The 26,028-nt window shown below is 36.4% G+C and overlaps 1 protein-coding gene across 1 annotated transcript in view; it reads right to left on the bottom strand.

The window, feature by feature from the left end:
• Positions 1-7,390: 7,390 nt before the first annotated feature.
• Positions 7,391-26,028, bottom strand: part of LOC136348165 (uncharacterized) — a 56,012-nt gene continuing 37,374 nt past the window's right edge. The window contains exons 3-5 of the mRNA XM_066298821.1: positions 11,709-11,783; positions 8,512-9,478; positions 7,391-8,210 (exon numbers count right to left, since the gene is read on the bottom strand). Of these exons, the coding sequence (XP_066154918.1) occupies positions 8,077-8,210; positions 8,512-9,478; positions 11,709-11,783 (1,176 nt within the window). The 3' untranslated portion in view covers positions 7,391-8,076. The remainder of the gene's footprint in view (positions 8,211-8,511; positions 9,479-11,708; positions 11,784-26,028) is intronic.

The following is a 26,028-nucleotide window of genomic DNA, read 5'->3' as shown; positions in this document are numbered from 1 at the left end:
TAGGAAAGGCATAAATTTAAGCTAGGTGTAATTTATGGCCCTCCAAATATGCCCAGGAATAAATTCTAACATCCCTAATTCACACATACACACATATGCTGAACAGTTTTGCAGACAATTTCAACGAACCATAACTTAAGACAGGCGCAGAGTTCCGTCGTGGAAGACCGCATAAATCACACTGGAAGTGAAAGAATTGGTGTCTGTTCTGTTAATTTCAGTACGTCGTGAAAAGTGGATGATAAGTTGATACGGTTGAATGCAGTGAACTTGAACAACCAAGAAATTCTTGAAGAATGAGAATAGGGTTAGATACGATGACAAAAGGTACCGAAGAGGCATGACGATTCAGCATCTTTGATTTGAATCATCGAATTTTTGCTTCCCTTTGAGTTATGAGCTCCAAAATTCTACACGTTCAACAGGGTCACTGGTAATTCAACTTATTCCTTCGGGGAGGTGATGGGGCACGAGGTGAGGAGCAAATTGAACTCATATATGCATATTCCAAAACTCACTACATTTTGAGTCATTTGTTGTTTTTTTCTTTAATTCGGGGTCTTAACGGTGTCAGAGTGATTTTTCAAGAAATCCTTTTCGGATTTTTTTTACTTGCACTGCTCGATCACTGGTCTAACGTTACGGCCTTCCGTACGGAATGAAATATGTTCGAAGATTTTCAGTAAAAACTTACAAAAAATAATTGAAGTTAAATTGTTCTAAATCAAAAACATTTTAACTTCTTTTTTTTCTTGAACCGCAAATGATTTGGTGAACACGCGATATTTCGTTGAATTGCTATTGAAATGAAGAAATTTTTAGAGCAGTTTATACCCACGTTACGTTGAGAATGTTTTGAAAACTGCCCAGAAGAAGTTGAGGTAACCGGTCTTTGAAAATGATTTTGTGAAAGTTTTTACTGAAAATTTTCATTTAATGCAAATGTTTCCGGACATATTTCATTTCGTACAGGTCATAATATTACACAAATGATCGAGTAGCGAAAGTAAAAAAATCTAAAAAGAATTTCTTGAAAAAGAACTCTGAAATCGTTAAGACTTTGAATTAGGAAAGAAATTGAAACAACTTGAAATCCAGTCAGTTTTGAAATATGCATATATGGATTCAATTTATTCCTTATCTCATGTCCTATCACCTCCCCAAGTGAATACGTCGAATTACCAGTAACCTTGTATAGTGTGTTCCCGGGTAGGTGAACCGACTCGTGTAATAGGCAAAACATTTTCGATTTAAATTTTAATTTTTTGGGGTTCCCCTCTGTTTGGTTAAAGACTAATTTCTACCATAATTTCACTTTTAGAATATCAAGCATGTCTTGGAAATGTTCAAAAAACCTATTTTCCTGTAGAACAAAGTTTATTCTGTGGTAAATGCGACATGATGTTATAAAGAAAAATTGTTTAGAATCGGGACCTAAAACCATATACAAAATATGAAAGTCCTCGGCTAAATTTGATTTCTCACATTTTGATGTATTTCCAAAATAAAAAATTATATTTTTACCAATTTTTGTTTTATTAAAATGATAAACTATTATCAGTAGATAGATAAATTCAAAGAATGTATAGTCTCATATTAACCTTAAAGCTCCACTAAATCTCCTTCTTAATTTGTACATTTTTCAATACGATGTCGGAATTTTTAAAAAGCTTCCTGTACGTGTTTTCTAGCAATTAATCGAGCTGCCGGTCTAATTCTGTTTTTTATTATTTCTGTATCATTTGAAATTTGTTTTTCATAAACTATTTGTTTCGTTCTCGCCCAAACAAAAATATTCATTATCATAAGCTCTGGGGATCTGGAGGGCCAAAATATTCGACTCATTCTCCCAAATCATCTTTCACCAAATTGATCATTTGGTGAAAGCTTAATATGCATTTTTTAATTTATCTCATAATAATAGTTTATTATTTTAATAAAACAAAAAATGCTAAAAATAGTTTTTTTTATTTGAGAAACAAACTCGTGCAACAAAATGTGAGAAATCAACGTTGACCGAAGACTTTCAAATTCGGTGTATAGGTCCCGATTCTAATTTACTTTTCTTAATACCATGTCGTATTTGACACAGAAAGGACACTTTACTCTGTGAGAAAATAGGTTTTTTGAAAATTTCTAAAATATACCTGATTTTCTAAAAGTGAAATTATGTTAGAAATTAATTTGTAACCAAACAGGACCGGACCTCAAAAAATGAAATATGAAATCGAATACGTTTTACCTTTTACAAGAGTCGGTACACCTATCCCGGGGCACACGGTACATGTTTACAATTCCATATGTTTACGACGGTCTCATAATATGTTCAAACAATTGCGTATCTTGATTTTTAAAAACGGAAAATTTTCGTTCTTGCTCGGAAAGCTGCAATTTTTTTCTAAAATGCTGAGACAAGAATCGACACACTTCTTTTTATTAAGATTAAAAACTTGATTAGAATCATTTTTTCACATTCTGAAAATACGCATTCGAGTCACCGAAAGCCCTCTTCCCGGTCTAGGTTAAACTACCGCACATACCGGCCACATAAAATAAAACAAAATGAATTTTTTAACATTACTACATTTCATCCCTAGTTGAATAATAAAATATACAATGTAGAAGGCATTACTTTAAACCCGGAACACGTCCCGAGCAGTTTTGTTACCCAAATGACGCAATCATGAAAACATAATAACTTTTCGCGTAGCGCAGGAACGGGGGTGACCTTTCCTGAAAAAATGCCTGGATTCAACATGAAATATTCTCCGTACGTAAAACATTCAACATATCATCCACGGAATATGATTCGCCACATGAGGCAAATAAGTAAAATATGCCAACATAAAATATGTATGCCAAAGAAAGTGGTAAGTTTTAGATTTTGCTGCGGGTCCTTGAAGCCTCTCTCTAAACTAGTTTTGAAGATATGGATTTTTTAAATCAAATTTCAAGGTAAAAATATGCCTCAAGTATCGATCAGCGCCATTTTCGAGAAAAAACCTCATTCCTAATGAAACTGAAGATACGTTAAAAATATATTTTTTAACTGGAGGGGTATGCTGGTTTCTTGAAGCCTCTCTCTTTTGTAGCGTGATACCTATACATGGGTTTCTGTTTCAAATTTCAAGGTAAAAACGCGCATCTATGCAGGATTGCTTCAACTACGGAACATAGAAAATATCGCTACAATAACTGATTTCTAACGATTATTACGTTATTTTGAAAATTTTATTAACTCGTAAGTTCCCCTGATTGGTTCGCTCACGAGTTAAGAGGAGAAATTTATTTCCTAACGAGTTCTTTAAAAAAAATAGAAGTAACGTGGCAGACATGTCTGGCAAGCTGCTCAGGGTTAGAAAAGTGCGGTATTTGCGTTTATGGAAGGATTGTTCATCCAGTTTCCTTATACAGGCCAGAAACTGACGATACTCGGGAGATATCCATGCTTTATACCTATATTTGGTTTAATGCTGCTGTTATCATCTATTTTTCTGATTATATTTATTGTTTTGGTTTTCTATTTCTGTTGCTTTGACAATTACCCCTTTTTCCTCGTGATCTTTTTAGTCTAGATTTTTGGCTGGTACTTGTTTTAAAGGTTTATTGATCACCACATGATTATCTTTGATGTTGACATGGAGTTGCTTCCAAGATAATTGAGCTTTAATGGATAGCGCTATTGACGAATCTTCGTAAAGGCAAAAAGTCGGGTACCTGAAGGATATCTTAGACTTTCAGGCGAAAAAACGCCGTTCTACCTTAGGTTGCACTTTCAGACAATGAGTACGTTTACATCAGAACATATCAGTAAACGGTTCAAACTACCAGATAGTCCAAACTTGGAGGATGGAAATGTTTAAATCACTTATCTTTGCAAATATCGAGAAAATATGTCGTTCTTAATGAATATTGTGAGGATTTGGAAATTCTATTAATTGGTAAGTCTACAGAACGTTGAACCCTTTTTCTTCGGTAGCGTTGTACAGACGGGTTCTGGTTAGAATTTCGTGATAAAAATACATCTTTAGAGGGCTGTTTCGCGCACTAGACTGTGCAAACTTAGAAAAAATAACAAGTTCCTAATGGATCCCATGAGATTAAGAAACTATTATTATTTGCAGAGACGTATCGATAATTGAAGTCTACGCCCTTTGGAGGGCTGCACTTAGGCGCTCTGCATCAAATTTCAGGGTAAAAATACATCTCTACAACCTTATTTCAACTTTCTAGCACTGCTAACTTCGAGAAAATACCTCATTCCTACTGTGGGAATTACTCGAATTTGAAATTGTTTTTAACTGGAAAGTTATGCTGCTTCAAGTCTTCCCTTTCGACATCTTTGTACACGTGAGTTTCTGAACCAAATTTCGTGCTAAAAGACCAGTACGCAGCGTTGTTTTAACTACCGAAAAATGTAAACTTCGAGAAAGTAACTCATTTCTAGTCCCGCTAATAAATTAATCTTTTGGTCTTGCCGAAGAAAGTTGAATCTTTAATGCGCTGTGACAGAGTGTAGATTAAAATCGAAAGACAATCGATCATTGGAATTGGTGATAAATCAGGCAAATGAAAACATTTACCCATTTAATGGACCCAATTACCATACACATCCGTTACTCCTGCCGTCCTAAAATTACATTTTAAGTAATTGCTGAAGGCTCCTGCAAGTTGGGCATGGCGTCTGTCTCCCCCTGCTTTGCAGGTTATGCAGATCGGCCTGAAAAGTAATCAAGAACATTATTATGTTCCCTTATCTTCCGAATAAGAAACTGCTACGATTCATCATCAGTTTCAAATCTGCAGGTCGCGCATTCTTCCACTCAATTAGCTCGGTGCCGTAAAAAGCTTATTATTACACAATGTTTCAAACTTGTCACAGATTTAATTAAAATCTGATTGACAATGGCGATAAAATGCCGATCTCTTCATTCTGTTTTGTCCCTTTTCACTGATGCTGAGCAGCAAATAACTGATCTAGCGCAAATGTCAGTCTCGTTAATAGCAGAAAGAAAGGTATCCGAGCATTGTTCCTGCCCATTGCTGCTGCTGTTACCACCTCGGGCTATGCCCCCTAATTATTTGGGGACAAAGTGGATGAGTTTGCCGCAAATAACTTGAAGAGATCAAAGGGATGTTCGTGCTTTTGAGCTACGTTGACCATAGAAACGTGTCTCATTATTTATCATTGCCATTTGTTGCTGGAGGTGCCAACACAAAAACCAAATAGCGATATACAGGGACTTCTTATTGCGTTCTTCGTAGTGCTCAAAAACCCACCTTTAATTGCTCGGCCGCATAAAAACCCACGCCTGTTTGCGCATTCCCTCGGATCCAACAATTAATTTTTTCTTCGACTTTACATAACTTTAAATACGCACGCAATCCCAATCCCCGATCGGACTGTAAAAACAAAAAAGCCCCCATAAAATTAATTCCCCTGAGCCCCAAAGGCGCTTTGCCCCCATAAATCGTAATCAGGCCGCAACGATGGACCGCGGGGTCACAACAATGCGAACACTCGGTGTGGGTCGAATTTATGGACCCTTTTCGTTGATTATATGGGAGCGATCAAGGGGATTTTATAGGGGGACTCTGAGGGGAAGCTTCTAGATCAGAACACGTTCAGAAGTAGTGGGAGCTCAGACGCTACGAAACGAGATACGGAGAAGTAAAAGATCAGGATTTGGATGAAAAGCTTCGGTTCACTCCAGATGGTTTGAGCTGGTCCGAAATCTCAGAAAGACAGGGTGTTTCATAAACATACTGACCAACTTTCAGCGCATGTAGAGCTTCTAAAAACAAATATTTAGACCCAATAAATTTCAGTGCGACATCGCTTCAAGTCAAGTTCAACCGTTTCCGAGATACAGACGGTTTAGTTTTTTTTATTTAATATTTAAAAAACGGTTCGGAATAAAGACATGAAAATGGGGACACGCTATCGCGGGATCAATGTGCATGTTCTGAAGAAGGCAGAATATTTCCACCTACACCAGTGGCGCTCGTGCGGCCATCCATGGTTTCTACGTGTGCAAATGGCTCAGAATTTAACGGAACCATACTTTGGAAGAAGAGTATTATTTTGCGATGAGGCATGTTGCACACAAGTTTGTTTTCGTGCCCTCTATCTTCACCAAAAAAATATTAAATTAATTTTTTCTAAAGAGTTTTAAAAAATCGCACTGGGAAACCACCTATACCGGATTTTTGGTAGGCATAGGAATGAGAAATGATTTTTCATCTTGGAAACAGATACTTGAGTAACAAAACACCAAGAGGCCTTTTTTATTAAAAACTTATGAAATATTAAAAAATATATTCGTATTAAAAGTCAGTAGCGTGCCGTCTGTTTCATTAAAAACATCCAACTGAATAGCCCCACGGACGCCACAGATGCAGGTGGAAATAACCTGTCTACTCCAAAACATGCGCATTTATCCTGGCATAGCGTGTTCCCACCTTCATGTTCTTATCTCACACCGTTTTTGAAATATAAAAAAAAAATTAAACACTCTGTATGTTGGTAACGAAGCGATTTTACACATAATTTTATTCAGTGTAAACGTTTGTTTTTATGAGCTCTACATGAAAATTTGTCGGTATTTTTATGAAACGCCATGTATATTCTCACCGTTAATTGAGTCGTCGAATGGCCAAAACTCGGTAATTATTAAATTCATGTTTTGCTGCTAAAATAATCTTTGTGGGTAGACACAATATTCTCAAAATTTGCGAGAATTTTTCACGCCTCATTAAATGCTATTCTCGTACGCAAATGTATCTCAATTATCCAAGTTGAAAATTTCGCTATTTATATCCAATAGCGAGGCAAAATACAGTGGCGTAAGATCTTTGTGGACCATAACAATTTTTCCGACATTTTTATTCTTTTTAGTCACACTCAAGAGCGTTTTGCCATCTCCTGAAATGCGATTGACTTAACAGTTTCCTGAAAACAATAAGGTGATTACTCATTTCAAAATCTCAATGGCGTAGAAGATTTCAAGGGGAATCAAAATTTTTGACAATTTTCTTTTCCTTACCAACTAACCGTTTCCCTTATCTCTAAGTTTCCAAATTGTTAGAACTTCTCGATTAAACCTAACTAGTACAATTGTCCATCTTTCGTTCTTCATATCCCAATCTAAGCAAATTTAGATACATCTTGATCCCCGTACCTCAAATCTGGACTTCTGCTAACACCTATCGGCCACGTCCTTAATTGGGCAAATAAAGGGCCTTAAGGGCATCCAGCTTTAATTGCCTGCTTAACCTAAGGGGATCAGTTAACTGCATGCATATTCCGCCCAAAGCTCTTCTCTGATGGATTCGATGTAATTCAGGCTAAAATGAAACTCGTTTGTTTATTAAGATTTACTTTTTTACTTATTATTATTTATTATTCATCTGATTTATTTACACGTACATTTATACTTACAGGAGTATTTTCGGAGAAATTAAATTACACGAATCATTTACATGTACAGTCAAGCAGTAATAAATAGAAACTTAAATCTATGTAACACAGTCGATAATGATAATCCTAAGGTATGTACAGTTATAATCCACTTATAACACATAAGTGAGGATTTATGTACAAAAGCTCTTAGAAAGATGATAGAATTTTGCTTATTATTTACACAAATTTACTACAATAAAATTTATACATAATAATGAGGTTTAGCTAATGAAACAACTTTTTGATTCTTGAGAATTTTGAATGCCATCGAAAGCTTGAATCGTAGGAAGACGAATTTTGTTTGCTAATTTTTTTATCTTATGTATGATGATTATCATAGTGACTAGTACGTTAACAAGTAAATAGCACTGGCATGTATGTATGTCACAATTTTGATCCTGGGAAGTTTATTATTTACTTAGTAAAGCTTAAACATAATCAGTCAGAAAAGGTTTTAAAACAAAAAAACTGCATGTATACTTATGAAATAATTTACAACTACTTACAGATTTCCCATACATCAAAAATGAAAACCTTCTTCAAACTTAGGAACTTGAACAACGTCCTTTAGGCGCACTAATGTAGATTAGGCTTAATATCACGGTAGTTTAGTGTCAAACTTGGAGGTCGCTTCTGGTTGATTGATGGTCAAAACTGGTCGGTAACCTGCCCATTTCGCTTCCGTGAAGGACTTTGGGAAAGGAGAGTGGGTCTGGTGGGGTTAGGACCGTCACTATTGGAGGGTAATCTGAAAAAAATACCTGGTCTTATTACAATAAGAAAAAAACCTTAGGGAATCCATAGTTCCGAGCATTTCATAACTGTGTCTTCACCATCCCCTTAAAAAAACTCCTACAAAATATTTTACTATGAAATTTTCCCTCTGACAAAACACATATACATCTTGCAAGATTGATATATATATATAGGACAAACTGGACATTCCAGAATGCGACTGGTATGTTGTCTGACTGCAAGAATGTGAATTCGCCTTGGATAAACGTAAAGGAAACCCATGAGGGATAAATTGACGTTATGAAATAACATACCTGGATATGCAGCACTGCAGTCTTCGACCAATTTCACACTATCAGCTCTCCGTCTAACAAAGACGCTCCAGAACTTCCGAAGAACAATTCCGATGAAAATTAATAGAACCACCATTCCGAAACATTCTACTAAAGCTGCAGCTATCTCTTTGTAATACTTGGCAGATTTATCCACTTTTTCCCCTTTTACTGCGCTGAAGAGCATAGACAATAATGGAGATTTTAGTTCTTCTGGATTGTCTTCTGGAAGAACTTGAGCATCTTCAGTGCTCACTTTCTGGGCTCTGTCGGTGTCTAAATCCATCATCTGGGATTTAATATTGTCCACTCCAGGGATTCTGGAAACCAGCTCTACTTGTATGTGGTAAATTGTGTCTGGCCACAGAGATAACGTAACGCATGTCGAGTCCGTGAAGAGATTACCTTTAAGACCTCCTCCATCAACTTCCCAGGTGACCAAGTAGACCCCTCTGACTGTCTTGGGTTCCCAAGCAATTTCCCCTATCACCAGCACCTTTTGATGAATCAAAGACACTTCTTTTAAAACCCAAGGGGCGTTTTCTTCCTTGGAACTCATAGTTGTAGCAGCTTTAACCTCAGTATTAATAGTCTTCTTTCTCTTCTTGTTTCTTTTCAGACTTTCTTCGTCAGGACTATAGATTGTTAATAATCCCTGAGGGTCTACCACAAGTACCCTCAACATGGCATTTCCTTGATCGATAGGGACTCTTGTCGAAGACTCCATAGTCTGGATTATTTGCCTCCAAGGCCCTGTAGAGGTCTTGCGCATTACAACATAGACTACAGGCACGTTGGGTTCTACAGAGATCGGCCTACTAGGCCATTGGGCCGTAGCCCCTGAAAGCTGGATAATGGCTTCGCCTTTAGTGTGGATTACAGGCTGAGTTTGTTGGGTTCTAAAGAGGGCTTCTTGGTGGAATTTGCACGCTTGCTGACACCCAGGGAACTGAAACAAAGATTCCATTATGAATGGTTTACGTGCCACACGTGCAAGTACGGTAATTAATTCATTTGAAAGTGGAAGTATGAGGGCAAAACAATTCTTCGTTTTAAGATGTCGGGCCTGATAAGCAGGGACAAACATGGGGGTACTTTGCATTTTAGTCACTCCACTTCATGATTAATTGTTTTGCTGTTGAAAAGGTGGTTGGAATTTCTTTCCAAATAATAATTCCTCCACGCTACAGACGACATTTTCATTTACTGCCCCATCTTTAATTCAGAAACTTGTGGAAATAAAATGCAATATTCCCCGGAGTTGGGAGAAAAATAGCTGAATGGCAACTAACTTCTCATTATTATTGCAGCTTAAAGACACTTGGGCTTTCATTAGCAAATTTGCATCCGAAGGGAACGACGGTGTTCTCGGCGAAATTGGAACATCGTCGCTGTCGGATTTTCCCTTTTCTCATTCAGTTTCGTTTCGTTATTTATTTGCTGAGAGAAATAATTTTTCAGATGAAATTTATGGCTTTGTAGATGAAGGTTTGAAAGCCATACGAAGGCAAAGAGTGTTAAAAAGGATTCAATTAGGCCAGTCCAGTTAGTGTGGAGCGTTTAACTAAAATTCCTTACTTCCGTGCCAAATTTGCAATTTTGGGTTTCTTTAATTTGCCAAAAACGCCGAAGTGTAGCCTCACCTTCTTCCGTGATTAACTTTGTTTTCATTTATTCGTCACTCAGTATAAATAGTTTTTTTTTAGTTTTAATTGGTAAGAGCGCGCGATGCAGCCGAAGAGTAAAAAAATCAGTGGCGTGGCCTGCTCTCAATACCACTTATTCAGTTTACTAATTACAGTTTTTAAAATAATTCAAGAGATCAGATTTTATCGGACTTTTATCTTGTTAAACACACGTCCGGAACGCCATTGGAGTTTAACAGTGCATTTTCACTGATAGCAAGGGAAACCTCAAGTGTTTAGTACCATGGAGAACCAGTGACGCGCCTTGTTTTTCCCAAAATGTTAACTACTTAGCTGCGACTATCAAGTTTTTCACATGGCACGCCACTGATCAATTGCCGAACTATTTATACAGAGTTTCCCAGGGAAAGTGTCCACTCTGAATATCTTTTCTGTTGTTCGGTGAAAAAAGAACGCCAAAACACGTCAACTTTGATAGGTAGGGGAGCATCATTTGGTGAAATTGGTTTTTGCTCTGACAATTTTTGCTGATTATTTATTTATTTTATCGCAGGAAACATCGAAAGGGACCTCCATGAACTTCAATGCACATGTACTGCTGATCCCCTGACCGTCGTCGTACACTACGCTGTCACCATTTATTACACACACAATATTCATGGCTAAAATGAAGTGTTTGATTCTTGTTTAATTTCTATAAAACAGACGTACAAAATAAAAAATACAAGCTTGGTCATGTAGAGAATAAAATTACCTTTGAAACGAGATGTAACACAACCCCTCTTCCAGCGTGAAAATTTCAAAGAGGGTAGTGTTCAGGGGGTAGAGGGATGGAATTTCGAAAAGAACTTTTCACCGAATGACGTCCCTATCAAAGTTGACTTCTTTTAGCGTTTTATTAACAATCAACGGAAAAGATATCCGGGTGGACGCTTTTCCCGCTTTTGGAGCACCCTGAATATATTTTTTAAAATGGCCCCCAAGCGTTTTCTAAGAATAAACAAATCAGTTGCTTCGAAATGCTATTACTGATTTATTGCATTTTACATAGTCTCGGATTGAGTTAGAAGTTTGGCTAAAAATTTGATAAAGAACAGCGGCGAACCTACAGCTTCAAGAATTTGAAATTATGGACTCTTTCGACCTGCGTGGGTTTTGAGTCGCCTCTACATAAATTTGAGGCCATGCTCAAAATTCAGATTTCTCTTAAATTCTTATCGTTCCTGGAATCGAATTTTAAATTGACAAATACACCAAAATACACAAAACGAAAGCATCAAAGGGAAACCCCAAACAGACGACTAATCACTGCTCGTTTAAATAATGAATCTGTACTGGTGCACCATCAAATATAGCAATGGCTAAAAGGATTGTCGTGTACGGTTGAGCCGCGAATTTTTCTTTGTCATCCAATCCACGTCCCTCTATACACTCCCGATCCTAAGGCATTTAATCAAATAAAGTAAATTCCTTGGTTTCGGAATCGTGCCATTGTCGCAGAAGACTTGTCAATAATTCTTTCTAGAAACTTACGCAAATCTCCTTCTCCTCGCACATCTCCCCCCAGATCTGGAAGTTTGATTGGAGCAGCTCGCAGTTCTCCCAACACTGTAACAAAAAAAAGTTTACATAAACACTGAGAGAGGTTGAAAGACACAATCACATAAAGCACATCTTTGACACGTTTTAATGAACCACCAGAGCGTTTCAGTGTAATCTGCTCCCATTGTGTGTCAGATCTAAGAATTTATTCTTATTAAATCAGTAAATCATCATCAGTCCTTTAGGACTCGATCAGATCGTTGTTTTCTTTGTAAACACTTGATGCTGTTTAGGGAAAAGAGTCTTCTTAATGCTGCCTTTAAAGCAGAAATATCGGTTCGAGAATCCGATCAGATAGGCATAAGTACAAAGGGTGATTTGGAGTTCGGGTGACAAAAGGATAATTAAAGTAAATCTCAGGTTTTCTAAGAGTATCTTCAGGGTTTAAAGCTCTTGATGAAGCCAGTGGCGCATCTCATTCGCGGGATCTGCTGAAACCGAGACTCGTGAAAGGTAAAGTCTCCACGTTCGCCGGCATTTTCAAAATTTCAGAAATTGTAAATCACTACTTGAAAGTATTATACCTAATTACAAACTTGGGCCAAAGCGATGTGGCCTAAAGCGGACAGTTAGTTAACCAAACTTCGCGCTCTTTGCTTCTCTCCATGGAATTTATGAGGGCGCATTTTTATGCCTCGGGGGGCTTTAAAAATATCCCAACTTCTAATAACGGTTTAACAAATAGGAAAATAAGGCAGGGCGAAAAATCCAACGCCGAATAACAATATTGGTAAGAGCAAGGCAAACAGTGCAATAACTCAGATGTCGGCCTCAAGGGCCCATTCTTGCAATCCCGTTTCAAGTGTGTTGAGAGAAATAAAGAACAACGGCTACATCTGGAAATTAAGGCCCCAGATTGGTTATTGCAATTGTTTGGATATCGACAGGGACGGAGTTTTATTTCGAATCACTTTCGGGGGCCGAAACGCTACTGGGACTGCATACAGAGTGTCCGAAATGTGAATTATTTGCGAATCGAACTTGGCATTTTTTTTTTTTTTTTAATAAAAGTTTCTTCAGATTTCTCCGACATTGCCCTAGATAATCACCGAATTGCTAAGGGTCTTTATTATTTTCATCCGCACTGTATAGAGCAACTTTTCGTCCATATTTCAAGCTGCCAATAACCGATCATTACGAAATAACTGAAAGATATAATTTCACGTGGGCAATTTGAGGGTTTTTTTAATTTGGATAAACGTCCTTAAATCATTTTTTGCAGCTTTAATAATGCTGGTTTTCGCATGGAGGTGGTACTGGGCTTTGCAGCCCACGTGGTGCACGGAAAAATAACCCACAATTAGTTATAGAAATTTGGAACGTGAGTTGGTAAAAAACGTGAGGAAAATTAAACCAAAATTGGGTTTTTTGTTACTAAGTTGCGAAACATCGGCCAATGTGTAACGGGGTGTTTCCATTTTCTAACGTCTTCGATGGAAACGTGGTTTTCGAAATCTTCGATTAACAGATTGATTTGTATCGTGCGCCTGCCCTGCACACGTCCGTGCCTTTTCCCAGCAGACAAAACTTCCGTCCTTTATTTGCTATGGACAATTCGATAAAAATCTAATATTTAATTGATACTGATGCCGACGTGTGTGTTTCCCCCATTCGAAATTGGTACATAAATTATACCACCAAAATAAACAACATTTTTACCATTCAATCTCGGCCTTATCAAGAGAAACCTTGAGCGGCTATTTGCAACGTACCTGCCGATATCAATGTGAAATTTGAGAAGTTTTATGCGACATTTCTGTTGTATTTTGACAATGATTTTCTTTTAACAAAGCGGCTTAGAAAAATAAACAGTAAGTCTTAGGTATCTGAATTTCTAATAAACCGCTAACGAGGTTGAGAAATCTCCACAAGGAGAGCTTTATTACGAGTCATAGAAAATTGTGAAAAGTGAACATTAAAAATGTATAAATTGCACGAAAACTATTCATGTTAAGCAAAAAATTTCCAACTCGAGTAACCAAACTAAAACCGCCCGATCTGTCATTTTACAACTGAATGTAAAAAGTAAGTAATGGTGTGTTGAAATGCAAGATTGAAAACGTATCATTACTACCAAGCGATTATATTATGATAAAATTCAGAGACAATAATGGAAATTTTCATCGAGAGTAATGCTCTATTTTATTTTCGAGCAGGAATTTCTGAACAAGATTTTAAAACGTGCTCAAATATTATTTATGTAATATGTGTATTCCATTCTGGCTGGGATACATCCAACGTAATGCTTTCCCAGGACATAAGATTTTCCCAGTAGGATCACGAAGGGCTTAAAATTTCAATCAGTCCTTATAACAATACCAATTTCATTATTTATTTTAATAAATAAATAAATCGGTACGGCAATATGGTTACAAACAAACGAAATTATTTGGTTCTAGCTCATGTAAATAAAAATGAATTAGACTTTTCAGTTTACATGTATGTACGTAAGTAATTTTTATAATAATTGTAAAATTCATTTAAATCTATAACGCTACTAATTTTAGTATGCGCCAAGGAAATCAAGGCGGAAAATCGAGGAGGGGAAAACGGTAGCGTGAAGCAGAGAAAAGCAATGCGACGTTTCAACGTTTCGAAGTCAGTAAAATGATCATTACGTATTTGATTTGAAATAAACACTTAAAATGTTTGGAGGTTAAGGACGACAGAAATAGAACTTTTTCAAACATCAGGAAGAACTAATTGATATTGGAAACTAGTCTTTTATGGAATCCCCAAAACGATTACCAAATGGTATTGGAAATATTTCCCAATTTAGTAGGGATTCAGTCTTATGCGTAATTGGGCGCTGCTCTGAAAGCATGTCAGTAATTCCATTTCCATTAAAGAAAGCATAAAATATTAAATATAGAACAAGAGCTTCCACGAACCCGACAATGTTCCTTTTGAAATTTTGAGTAATGTGCCCACTGCGTGGAAGAACCACTATATAACGTAATAAATTTATCTCCTTCATTCCCTAAAGATTTTGTTTATTACACCTCTCTGTAAGAAAAGCGATCGACCTTATGAATACGAATTACATATATCCCCTTGATATTTATTGATTTATTTCTATTTGTAATTACTTTATTTATCCGAACATTGTCTCCGTGTAAGTGTGATATTTTGCCACCTCGAAGTCATGGATTTCTCAATTGTCTAGCAGGAGCATAGCACCTTAACCCCGTTTCCACGGAAGAAACTTTGAACGATCGTGATTTTTTTACTGCCCGTTTTCGAAAATGCTTCGAAAAATTTTTCGATGTTTTAGAAACGAATGTTGGCTATTATTATTCGTTGCCAGTTTCGATTTCTAGCAAATCTGGAGAAAATCGCCGAATCGTGAAATAAAAACACGTCATTGGAAACAAACAAACATTTGATGGAAAATAAACTGTGTCAAGTTCAAAGAGCATAAAGAAAATGAGTAACGAGAAAGACATTTTCATCTTAATGGTTAATAGAACAAATGCGAATATGCCGCCACTGATAATACCTCCTCTTCCTTCTCTGTTTTGCAGCAACTTATCACGTATCAGTGGAAACACCGAATTGCTCCTTCAGAAACTATCGCTCCTACAGTTTAGATGGGTCAATTTACAAGTTGCTTCGGTGAAAACAAAAAAGTGATATATGTGGCTGTAAGTTTCTGTTATGTGCAACAAACACAAAAACACAAAGCAACAAAAAGTTCCCATATGTTCCCATAATGGAAACGGAGCTTTAACCTTTCCAAGAGTTGCGGGAAGACAACTGTTGTGTTCAAAATCTCAGGCAACATAACATCACCGACTGTGCGTTAAACTACTAAGCCCAACTGACTCATCAGCTGTTCATAATTAATATTCCCATTTGCGATGTGTTCTTTAAACGCAATACACACATGTATGAATGTATCTTAAGCTGATCTATGCGACTCGGGAAATATATACTCTAAACGCAAGTACAAAGGTATAGATATCCAGATCTTACCTAGATTATATCTAATATTTTGTAGAATAGCCTTTATTTTTATCACTTCAGCACATCCACGACTCATAGATTCCAGTAAACCCATAGGCGTTGGTCCTGGAATGGAATTCCAAACTCGAACAATGACGCCGAAGAGCTAGTCACAGTTTTGAAATTTTCGTGGGTTTCTCCCTCTCATTTTACGGGCAACGCTTCCCCACGGGTTCTCTATGGGATTTAGATGTGGGCTCTGGGCAGGCCATTTCCTTATACGAATGCTACGATCGACACAAAAAATTGTTTTACTATCTTAACATTATGCTTAGGATCATCGTCGTTTTGAAATTTCCACAACGATCGCAAATTTTCTTCGGCGAACTGCTCCGTTTGGTCTCTTATAATTTGTAAATTTATTGAAATCGGTCCATGACCCCATCAATTTCAATCAGTGCGCCCACCCCGGTTCTCGAAAAACATCCCCACACCATCACATTTCCTCTTCGATGTTTCACGGTGTCTCGAGTGTATTTTGGATCAAACCTCTTGTTGGCAGGACGACGTACCCGGCACACACCATCACTTGTACGCAAGATGAATTTGCTTTCATCCGAAAAAGCACAGTTGTCCATTTTTCCACTGTCCATTGCGCTCTTCAGCGGATTTCAGCTGAAATCGTCTATTTTTTGCAGAAATAAATGGTTTTTTGGTCGGTTTTCTTCCACATAGTTTACGTTCTGTTAGAGGTCTTCGAACAGCACTAAGAGAAACATCAGCAACACCTAATTTTTTTTTGCATCCACTGCAGTGCGAAACGTATCTTCCCGGGACAAATTTTCTATAATTTGGTCCATTTGGATGGTTTTTCCTGACCGTCCAGAATTTGGTCTTTTCACAATAATTCCTCGTATTGAAGAACGTCCGATTGTACGAGAGAAAACACTTCGATTCAGTTCCAATTGATTTTCAATGGTTAATTATTTCATACCTGACCTCCACTTGGGAATTATCAAATTTTGGATATCTACTGGCAAACTGCGACCAGAAGGCATTATTCACCACTAAATTAAACAAAAATAACCAGGATGCAGATTCGGAAATGCACTTGCCGCTAATAGGGAGTGAAAACACGATTTTGTTGCTTTCCTTTTGTACTGGCTTAAAAGGAATGTAAAAAATTTTCGGGCAAATGAGCAAAATGAAGTGGGTTTTTGTTCATTATTTGGTTTATTTACAGGTGCAGAATCGAAATACATATATGTAAATCATTCTTAAGAAGACTGCTGATTTTATATATATATATATATATATATATATATATATATATATATATATATATATATATATATATATATATATATATAATATGCCAATGATAGTTAGCTATTAATAAATTTTTTCAACCCGTGATGATTGCATCTTACTGAGTTTACGATTATTTATGAAATAGTTATAATTGTGATTGAGACTAACAGTAGAACTAGAGAATTGTATATTTCTTCAATCTTGTAAATTATTGCTGACTCACCATAAGAAAAAGCGGGAGATGCCACTTTGAATCTTAACAATGTTATCATTCTTTCTACGTAATATCAATATCTTTAATAATAAATTTTAGAAGAAGTACTGCCAGCAAACGAACGGGCAGTATTTAGATCATTCCTGATGATCTCGTGACACTTCATAGGCTCTGGAATTGGTCACGGCTTATTTATCTCCATAATACATGACCAAAAATGCTCGTGTTGTTTCTACTCTACATACCTTATACATACAGAGTGTTGCGGCGCCAGACCGACGATAGGAAAACTCACGTAAATTTTAATACCATCTACTATTATCTTCTTTGTCCGTTTAGGGGCACAGTTGTTTTAGACTTTTTTGAAGGTCCTTTTATGAGTGACTCGCACAAAAAACGTTCCTCGCGCTATTAGCGAGATATTTTGGGAAAATGCTGTCCTGATATTTTCCTCAATTAAACCACCGGTAACAAAATAATGTATTTCTTAGTTAGTAAATGTTCAAATAATCCCAACTTTTTCCAATGAGTGTATCAAACTTTATATCATTAAAAAGGGAAGAAAACAATGCTATATTGTAAGTCACCTTTTAAGTATGGCTTCCATTTCGAAAATTTATGTATTTTATCACATTTACACGTTTATGATACCATCGATAATAAAAGGACTACAGACGTTTCGCTATTTTGACATATTTTGGTTTTTCGTAAATATCTATAATAGTAAGCCATAACTTTTTTGAAACTTAAAATATGGCTTTAAATTCAACTCCCTAAACCGCAAATCTTTCCCCATTTAACCAACTCTCTGTCTCTTTTAGTTTCGAAGATGCCTTAACTATGCATGGAAAAATTCTCACTCTGTATATGTCAAGGTTTGCTCCAATAGTTATCGATATATTTTAATTAAGGAGTAATTGCGTTAAATCTTTAAAATAAACTAAAAAATTGTCAACATTAGCACCATGCAGACCTGGTATGAAACTTGTTTTCTCAAACTAAACAAGTTATTTAAAAAATAATAATAACAATAATCAGGGATATACGAAGACCACTATTAGTGTTTATACACTTCGTGTGATTTGTGTTCAGTTTCAAAATCGTATTTGAACCAAAACCAGAATTTACTTCATTTGAGTTCGTATTTCGTTTCAATTATGAACTTCAGTGTTTAAGTAGCCCCATAAAAAACTATCCATCGGGGTAAGATCTGTGCTGTTTGAAGGCCCTAGATTCGTTCCTGCTTCGCCCGATCCACATTTCGTACCTCTTGTTTAGATAATTTCTGACTTCTGCCACATTATCAGGAGGTGCTCGGTGAAAAGGGCAGAGAAAGTTCTGGATGCAAACGCCCGTACTCAGCTCCAGATACACTCATATTTTTATTATTTCTGTTAACTTTTGTTTTTCGTAAACGAGCTAATTCGAACTTTTCTTCATCGTTAAACATTACTTTATGTTTTTTTTTTTTTTTTAATTAAGTAATAAGTTAATGTCACATGAAAGTAGCAAAAAAATATTTTGACGTCATACTTTTTAAATTTTGCTTCCGATGGTGCGTCCCGTTTTGTTAATACTTTATTCAGATTTAATGTCGAAAAATCTTGACATTTTATATATTTTTACAAAGAAAAAAATTTACGTAATCTAAATATGCATTAATAATAGTAGATCCTATTTAGAAAAACATAAGTTTGAATAATTTTTCCTGGCTCTGATGTTTATTTGCTTGTTCTAATATCGTATCATAAAAATGTACGTTAATATATAAAAATTTTATATAAACGACTGTTTCCTAGCTTTAACAATAAACTCGTGGTAATTTGCGGAATTATAAAAATTAACCCTGTATATACGTCAAGCTAGTCAGATAAAGTTTGATAAAATATTTTCACAGTCAAATTTACATCACAATTCGGGATTAAATCCCAGTTAACGTTAATTAAAAAATCATTTATGCATACCTCCACAGAGACCCGCTATGATAAAAAGAGGGGCACACATCACAGATACAGTTGACATGGGGTATTAGGAATATTATTAATTTGGGGGGACGCTGTGAGAATTCGGCCAGCCCCATTATTTTTTAAACTGTTGCTGCTGATATCCAGACCATCCATGAAATGTAATTTTGACCGTCAAATGTACTACATCAAGCTCCTCCAGATAAGTATTTCCCTTGATGTCAATAGTGTATAGTAGTAGAATATAGCGACGATATCGCTTCTGATCACTATATTCGTGGATGGAAAGTAACTCACTAAAAGCAAAAATAACTTATTGTTTCTCATTTCACGGATCCACGATCCCCCATACTATCGAGATTGTCCGGATTTATTCTATTTTGTATTTTTTTTTGTATACCTGAATGACCTCAAATAATAACAAATATAATTTATACCAGCAACTAGTTATTTCCCCTAATTTAGGAATAAAAATCTTAAATGTATTCTGTCAGGTTGCAAATTCCTTGGTACGGTTATGTTTAGTTGTCTGAAGGAAAGGATCTTCTCTGTTGCTTCCATTAGTCTGAGGAATAGGCCCAGGAATTTCCGGCTCTTTTATTTCTCCTTTTCCTTGTCATTTGTTTTGTTTTGAATGGTTAACTTATTCCGGTCTTTTGAGGCAAAGAATGCGACAAGGTCGATGTTAGTCTCTTTTATAGCTTTCGACAATGGCGTCGAGCTTTGGAGAAATCTGATCAATACGAAGAGTTCAAATGATCCGCGATAAGTGAAATTACGCCATTTTATTGGAATTGCATACATTCAACTCGGCCTACGTTCTCTTTTAACTCGGATTAATTCACACTCACATGTTGTCTCATTTTTCAACGATTTTACGATCTTTGGTGTCTAGGAAACTATTTAAAATCCTGTCCTCACCGCAAAGATGCACTAATGATCTTGTTAGGCCAGGAGCCTGACGTACTCTCTGTGCCTAACCCTTGAAGCACCTCTCACAGATAACTCTACATCACAATTATAGGGAAATTCGGAAGGTCTCCGATGATCCTCTTATAAAATTCACAACGACGAAATGGTCAAAACTGGAAAGTTATATGTTACCAGCGACCTAAAAGAAGCAGTTGTTTTTTACGATTTGGCCCGCCCTTTTTGGCAAATTGGGCACTAACTCATGATGGTGAAATGGGAGGAAGTAACTTATGGCCGTACCGTGGCATCTTGCGTCTTATACATACAGTGGTGTGCAAAGTAATAGCAGCCCTAAGAGCAGTTTTGCAAAGGATTGAGCATTAACTAAAGTAATGCTTTTTGGGGACCATAGATGTCAAGCGTTTTCCCAATACTGTATCGGTCCTGAGTGAGTACAATTACAGATACTTTATGTTGACACCTTTCTGGGATGCCCCTATTCATGCAAGCCTCCTACTTATAGACTCGTGTAGAAAATAGCAATGTTGAGTGTTGTACGCGTTAAAATGCCGCATAATTTCATTCTATAATTAATTAAACGTCTTAAAGTTTCCATTTAAGGTAAATATAACTTAAGTACTAATGTTGAACTGGGCAGTGATGATTTTTAGTCGCAGCTCTATCAGTAGAAAAGCTAATTGTGCGATAGCCGTGCGAAACAGGATTTTAGCACTTAGAAATAAAAGGAAAGGTTTTAATTTATTCAAAATATGTTAAAATGTCTCTCCAAAATGATCAGTAATGCCGGAAAATTTGTAGAAAAACTTTAAGCGCGTGATAGAAAAAGAAAAACCACGCAACAGATGATAGACGATTACAGGGGGTGGCGAAAACGTGTCCTGTGTAAACAAACATCTAAAAAAATAAAAATATAAATTGAACTTAACGTGAGCACTTCTACAGTAAGGGGCGATTGGCTCAAGCAAATTTATTTAGGAGCCGAAGAAAAGCTCCTCAATTAACTGACAGACAAATTTTCAAGAGAGCATGCCCCTGGCCCCCCATCTAGATGGAGGAATATCCTTCGGTCAGATTAATCAAAAATTCCTCTTGCTGGTTCTTTTGGACAGAGATAATATCTTAGAGGACCGCCACAAGCGGAACAAAATTCAAAGTACATCTTGAAAACTATAAAATATGATGCATCTTCCATAATGTTATGGGGTTGTTTTCGTATTAGAGTATATGGGTATACGGTATATGATATTACTCGACTAATTTGTCTATGTTCATATGCTGGAAAATGTAATGTTTCTTTATACTGACGACAATATGCACATCAGATGGATCTTTATACAGGATAATGATCTTAAACACACGAGCAGAAGTTTGCCGACAATGGGGTTGAGGTTTTAAAGTGGCCTGCTCAATCTCCGAACCTTAACCCTATTGCGCATTTATGGATAGATGTTAAAAAGGGGTTTTCTGTAACAAAACCAACAAATAATAAAGATCTGTGGAAAATTGTCCATAACACTTGCAATGCAATTTCAGTTAAGAGGTGTCAACATTTAGTCGACTCAATGTCAAAGAGGTGTTTGACTGTTGTTGCCCAAAAAGGGTAAAATACAAAGAATATTAGTTTACTTAAATAAGTTGTGTAGTTTCGTACATTTATCTTCGGAAATGCTTTTCTTGGTATGATGTGGGTCCTTTTCATCGTATTTTTGGAAGAATGGACAGATTCATGTATTGAGATATATGGAGAAATGTAATGGAACCCTGTATATTTAAATCAATATCAGTTAACTTTATTCTCCAGCTCGACAATAATCCTAAGCACTCTTCAAAAGTAGTGAAAGAGTGGTTAGAACAAGAACAAGTGTGTACCATGAAGTGGCCTGCCTAAAGTCCAGATTTAAATCCAATAGGGAATTTATGGGAAGTTGTTAATCGTATATTTTGAATAGGGGAACCCATTAGAACTGCACAAGAACTGCTTGAAAGGTTCACACAAGTCTGGCATCAAGTTGATCGGCGATTAATTGAAGAATTAATAGAATCAATGCTTAGAAGGATCGTTCGTCGTCGGGAATATCACATCAAATACTGGAGATGTTTTTATTTTTATTTTTTATTTGAGATTTTCTATGAAGCGAAATATGTTCCAACAATTTTGTCTAGATATTATTAATTTTTTTATTAAAAATATAAAGTTTTGTAAGAAGTATTTTTTTATTTTTTCGTGGCTGAAATGCATCTTTACTAAAAATATAACTAAATTAAAAAAACTCGATGACATTCATCCACTTTCCAATTTATGCGAAATTTAAAAAAGTTCAAAATATTTTGGCCAATACTGCATGTGAATCGAATACCGCGCGTGCGAGAAATCTCTGACAACAAAATAATATCATAAGGGCACTAACATTTGGCGGCGTTTAGTTTAAAAATAGGACCAATTCTATGGAAATATCGCGATGGTTGGTTATGTCTAGTCCAAAAGAAACCTATTCAATAATACGTTGAAATTACCCCTCCTCCAAATTTCCAATTTCACCTATAACTGGCCGACAATAGATTCATGAACCTTTTCTTTAATAAGGAAGGAAATTGCATCACAACTCACCCAGCTTCCCATAACGAAGGTAATTAGAGAAAACATTTTTATTTTCCTGCCCTGTGAGAGTAATTATAGCCCAAAACTACTAAATTCGTAGTTTTGTGCGCTGTTTTGGGGCCACAATTCACTGGAGCGCGTAAACGAGACTTTTCGGCACTAATTGGAATGTATTTTCGTGGACGAACTGCAATTAGTAAAAATAACTCGTCCACTAATATTGCTGATAATAAACTATGGCGAAACCCCCGAAATTGTCCTATTTTCACTGCAATCGTCACGAAGAGGGCATCTTATGTCGGTTACATTCTCATGAAGAGAGAACTTTTTAACCCACGCCCATGACAAATGGTTCCGTGCTGGGTTCGAGGATTTAAAGCCTGCTGTGGGCGTTGAAATTTTCGCTTGTTTGTTAGTAAGGGAACTTAGTTAGAGCCTGATCCTTATTTATGTATTTGCCGGTTTTCGTTGCGCTTTCCGACTCTTCCGATACGATCCCGTCTCCAACGAACACGGCCACTGTTTTACCGGACGACAGTCCAAATTTATTACCTTAAAACCCTGAACTGGATCATTTTCCGAATCTAGATTTATGGATTCTTTGTAATAATGCACTCACTTGCGGTTTTACATTAAAAAGCGTTCCTGGCAGGGGTTTAGACGTCACTGGGATCGATGCATAAATTTCCAGTTCTATCTGAAAAATGTTAATCCCAATTCTGGACAACTCCGCCCTAAGGATATTGGCTTGCAAATTACTCCCAATACTTCAAAATGTATCCTACAAATTCGTTTATTAGAGGAAATTGCAGATGATATTATTAACTTCCTAAATTTAGGGATGAAAGAAGGTACGCAAGTTGGTGAACTACCTCAAGATGACGCGGTGATGGATTGCGCCCATCAAAAGCAAGCTTTATAAACAAACAGAGCGTCTTATTAGAAAAATATTCCTCATCATGAAGGCGATATATCAAATCTCTAAGCATCCCGTCAATTTGTTATATAAGCAAGGAATCCCTGGTCCATAACTCATTTCCTACATAAGCGGCAATATTCGCTCGAAAACCACATTACGTAGAAAAATATTCATGAAAACAGTAGGTAACTAAAACCATTAGCAATGCCCAGCGTGATATAAATTTCCTTGTTTGACTTACTAATCTCTCATGTGTAAATGATTGATGGTCCTCGGATCTTGGAGAAATTTATTTAACTCTCGTCGAAAGTATATACTTTTTTTGTTTCATCTAATCGATTTCGGATTGCTCTCCAGACATCTGCGGTTAATATTTCCACGATCCGCCACTGAAATCGGAAGCAAATTTGATTGTCATCGTCAGAGACACACAGTCCATATTAATTAACATCGTTTTAAGGTTTAATCAATGCTACGCCTTGTCAACGTTAATTGCTACAAGACGATTATTTCACCTAGATAGTTAAATTGGAGGCAGGTACTTAATGTAAAATTTTCCATGCACAATCTAACTGAAATCGATTTATCAATATCGATTGAAACTAGCAATTAAAACAATCGATGTAGAAAAGCAACCGCGGCAATAATTGAATTATTCCCGCTTGTCTAGTCCCATGACTGTACCCACATGGTCTGCTGACTATGAACAAGTCGGGTTAGTATGGGTTTTTAATTCTGAACTCGCTGGATGTGATTTTGTCTGGTTCTTGTCCCATGATCGGTCGTTGCTTTGTGCCGGGCAGTGGCGTCACCAGTGGATTTTGCATTGCATACAAACCACTCGTATCTTTGAACTGACAGATGCAGTGCGCGACAAAATCAATACATACCTTGCTGATTCCATCAGGGCACTCATAAAAAGACTTGTAAAAAACCTCAATGAGCTGATTGAAATGCATTTCCGGGAAGCGTCCGGGAAGAGCGCTATAAAATAAAAGAATAAAAAAGAAAATAAATGTGCAGGCATTCTCTCCAGGGAAAACCCGGAAGGCGGGTCTAAGGAAAGTATAGAAAGAAAAACAGAGCAGATGCAGGAAAGAAAGAGCCAGGAGTTAAAAAAAACTGACCCGTAAGATAGCAAACAGGAAATTCGAAGGCAATACGACACGTAAATCCGGAAAATTTCTACCATAATCATCAACAATGCAAACTAGTCAACATCCGTTAGTACTGAGGTCACGACAAAGCAGAATATTTACAATACAGAAAAAATGATTGTATAAGGAGTACCCGTGATCCTCAATACACCTAAGTACTACAGAGGAATGACTACGTTTCTGAGAAAAGAGGGAATTTCATATGTTTACTCTACCAAAGGGCAGAAGAATTTTTATTGTAAAAATAGGACCTGTGACAAAAACGGTAGAAGAAGGTTAAGACGAGTGATTGCAATAACAGATAGTACCATTTCCTCTACAGAGAATGAGCAGTCGTATGAGTAAAGAGCTTTGCCACTTCTATTTGTACAAATAAGTGCAGAGGACAAGGAGAAAACGTTAAACATTCAGAGATGCTTCAATACAAGTGTTAAGTAGAAAGCCAGCTCAAAAGTACACACGACCAGTGTAATACCAAAGATATCACACATTTTCAAAGCAAATATATCGTTTTTGTTTTTTGTTTTTTAATACAAGGCTCTAGTGATCTGAATTATCCTGTATATTTTCAAAACTTTCGAAATAAAACGCATGTCTTCTTCAAATCAATTTTTAGATTTTTTCTTCCCCACTGTTAAGTTTGATTGAAGGATTTTGCCACTGTTTTCTATGGATATGAAAGGCACAGATTTTTTAAAATCACTTTCATGAAATGTACTTGAAGGATCAAATTCTTCCCAGAAACCTTAACTGACGATATTTCAAGTTTCGTTCATACACACCTGTACATGATTACATAAATGTGTCAATGAGGATTTTTAGAAATACCAGTTTCGTTCATTCGAAATTTTCTAAAAAGATTGCTGAGCTTTTTACTATTTTCCACAACACACATGTGCACAGCTGGTACTACAGTAGCCTTTAAGTAAAGCTCATGAAATATTTTATTTCATTTTTTTTTAATACGCTTTCTAAGACATCCGTCGTATGCATTAAATTCTTATTCACTAATCGCATCATTCTTGTGTGAGTTAGTTTATTATATTGGATTTACATATATTTATCATTGGGGCAACATAAGTTTTTCATCTATATTGCTCCTCTCAACATATAAAAATATTTTGGGCGATTGCCAGCATTAATACTGTAAGTCGTAGGTAAAGCTAGGTGCCTTTCAAACGATGTAAAAGCAAAGATCATTGAATTGCC

This window comes from Euwallacea fornicatus, chromosome 1, assembly GCF_040115645.1.
Source record: "Euwallacea fornicatus isolate EFF26 chromosome 1, ASM4011564v1, whole genome shotgun sequence".
Classification (NCBI taxonomy): Eukaryota; Metazoa; Arthropoda; class Insecta; order Coleoptera; family Curculionidae; genus Euwallacea; species Euwallacea fornicatus.
The sequence above is the reverse complement of the archived record's forward strand: the minus strand, read 5'-3'. Positions and strand labels throughout refer to the sequence as shown.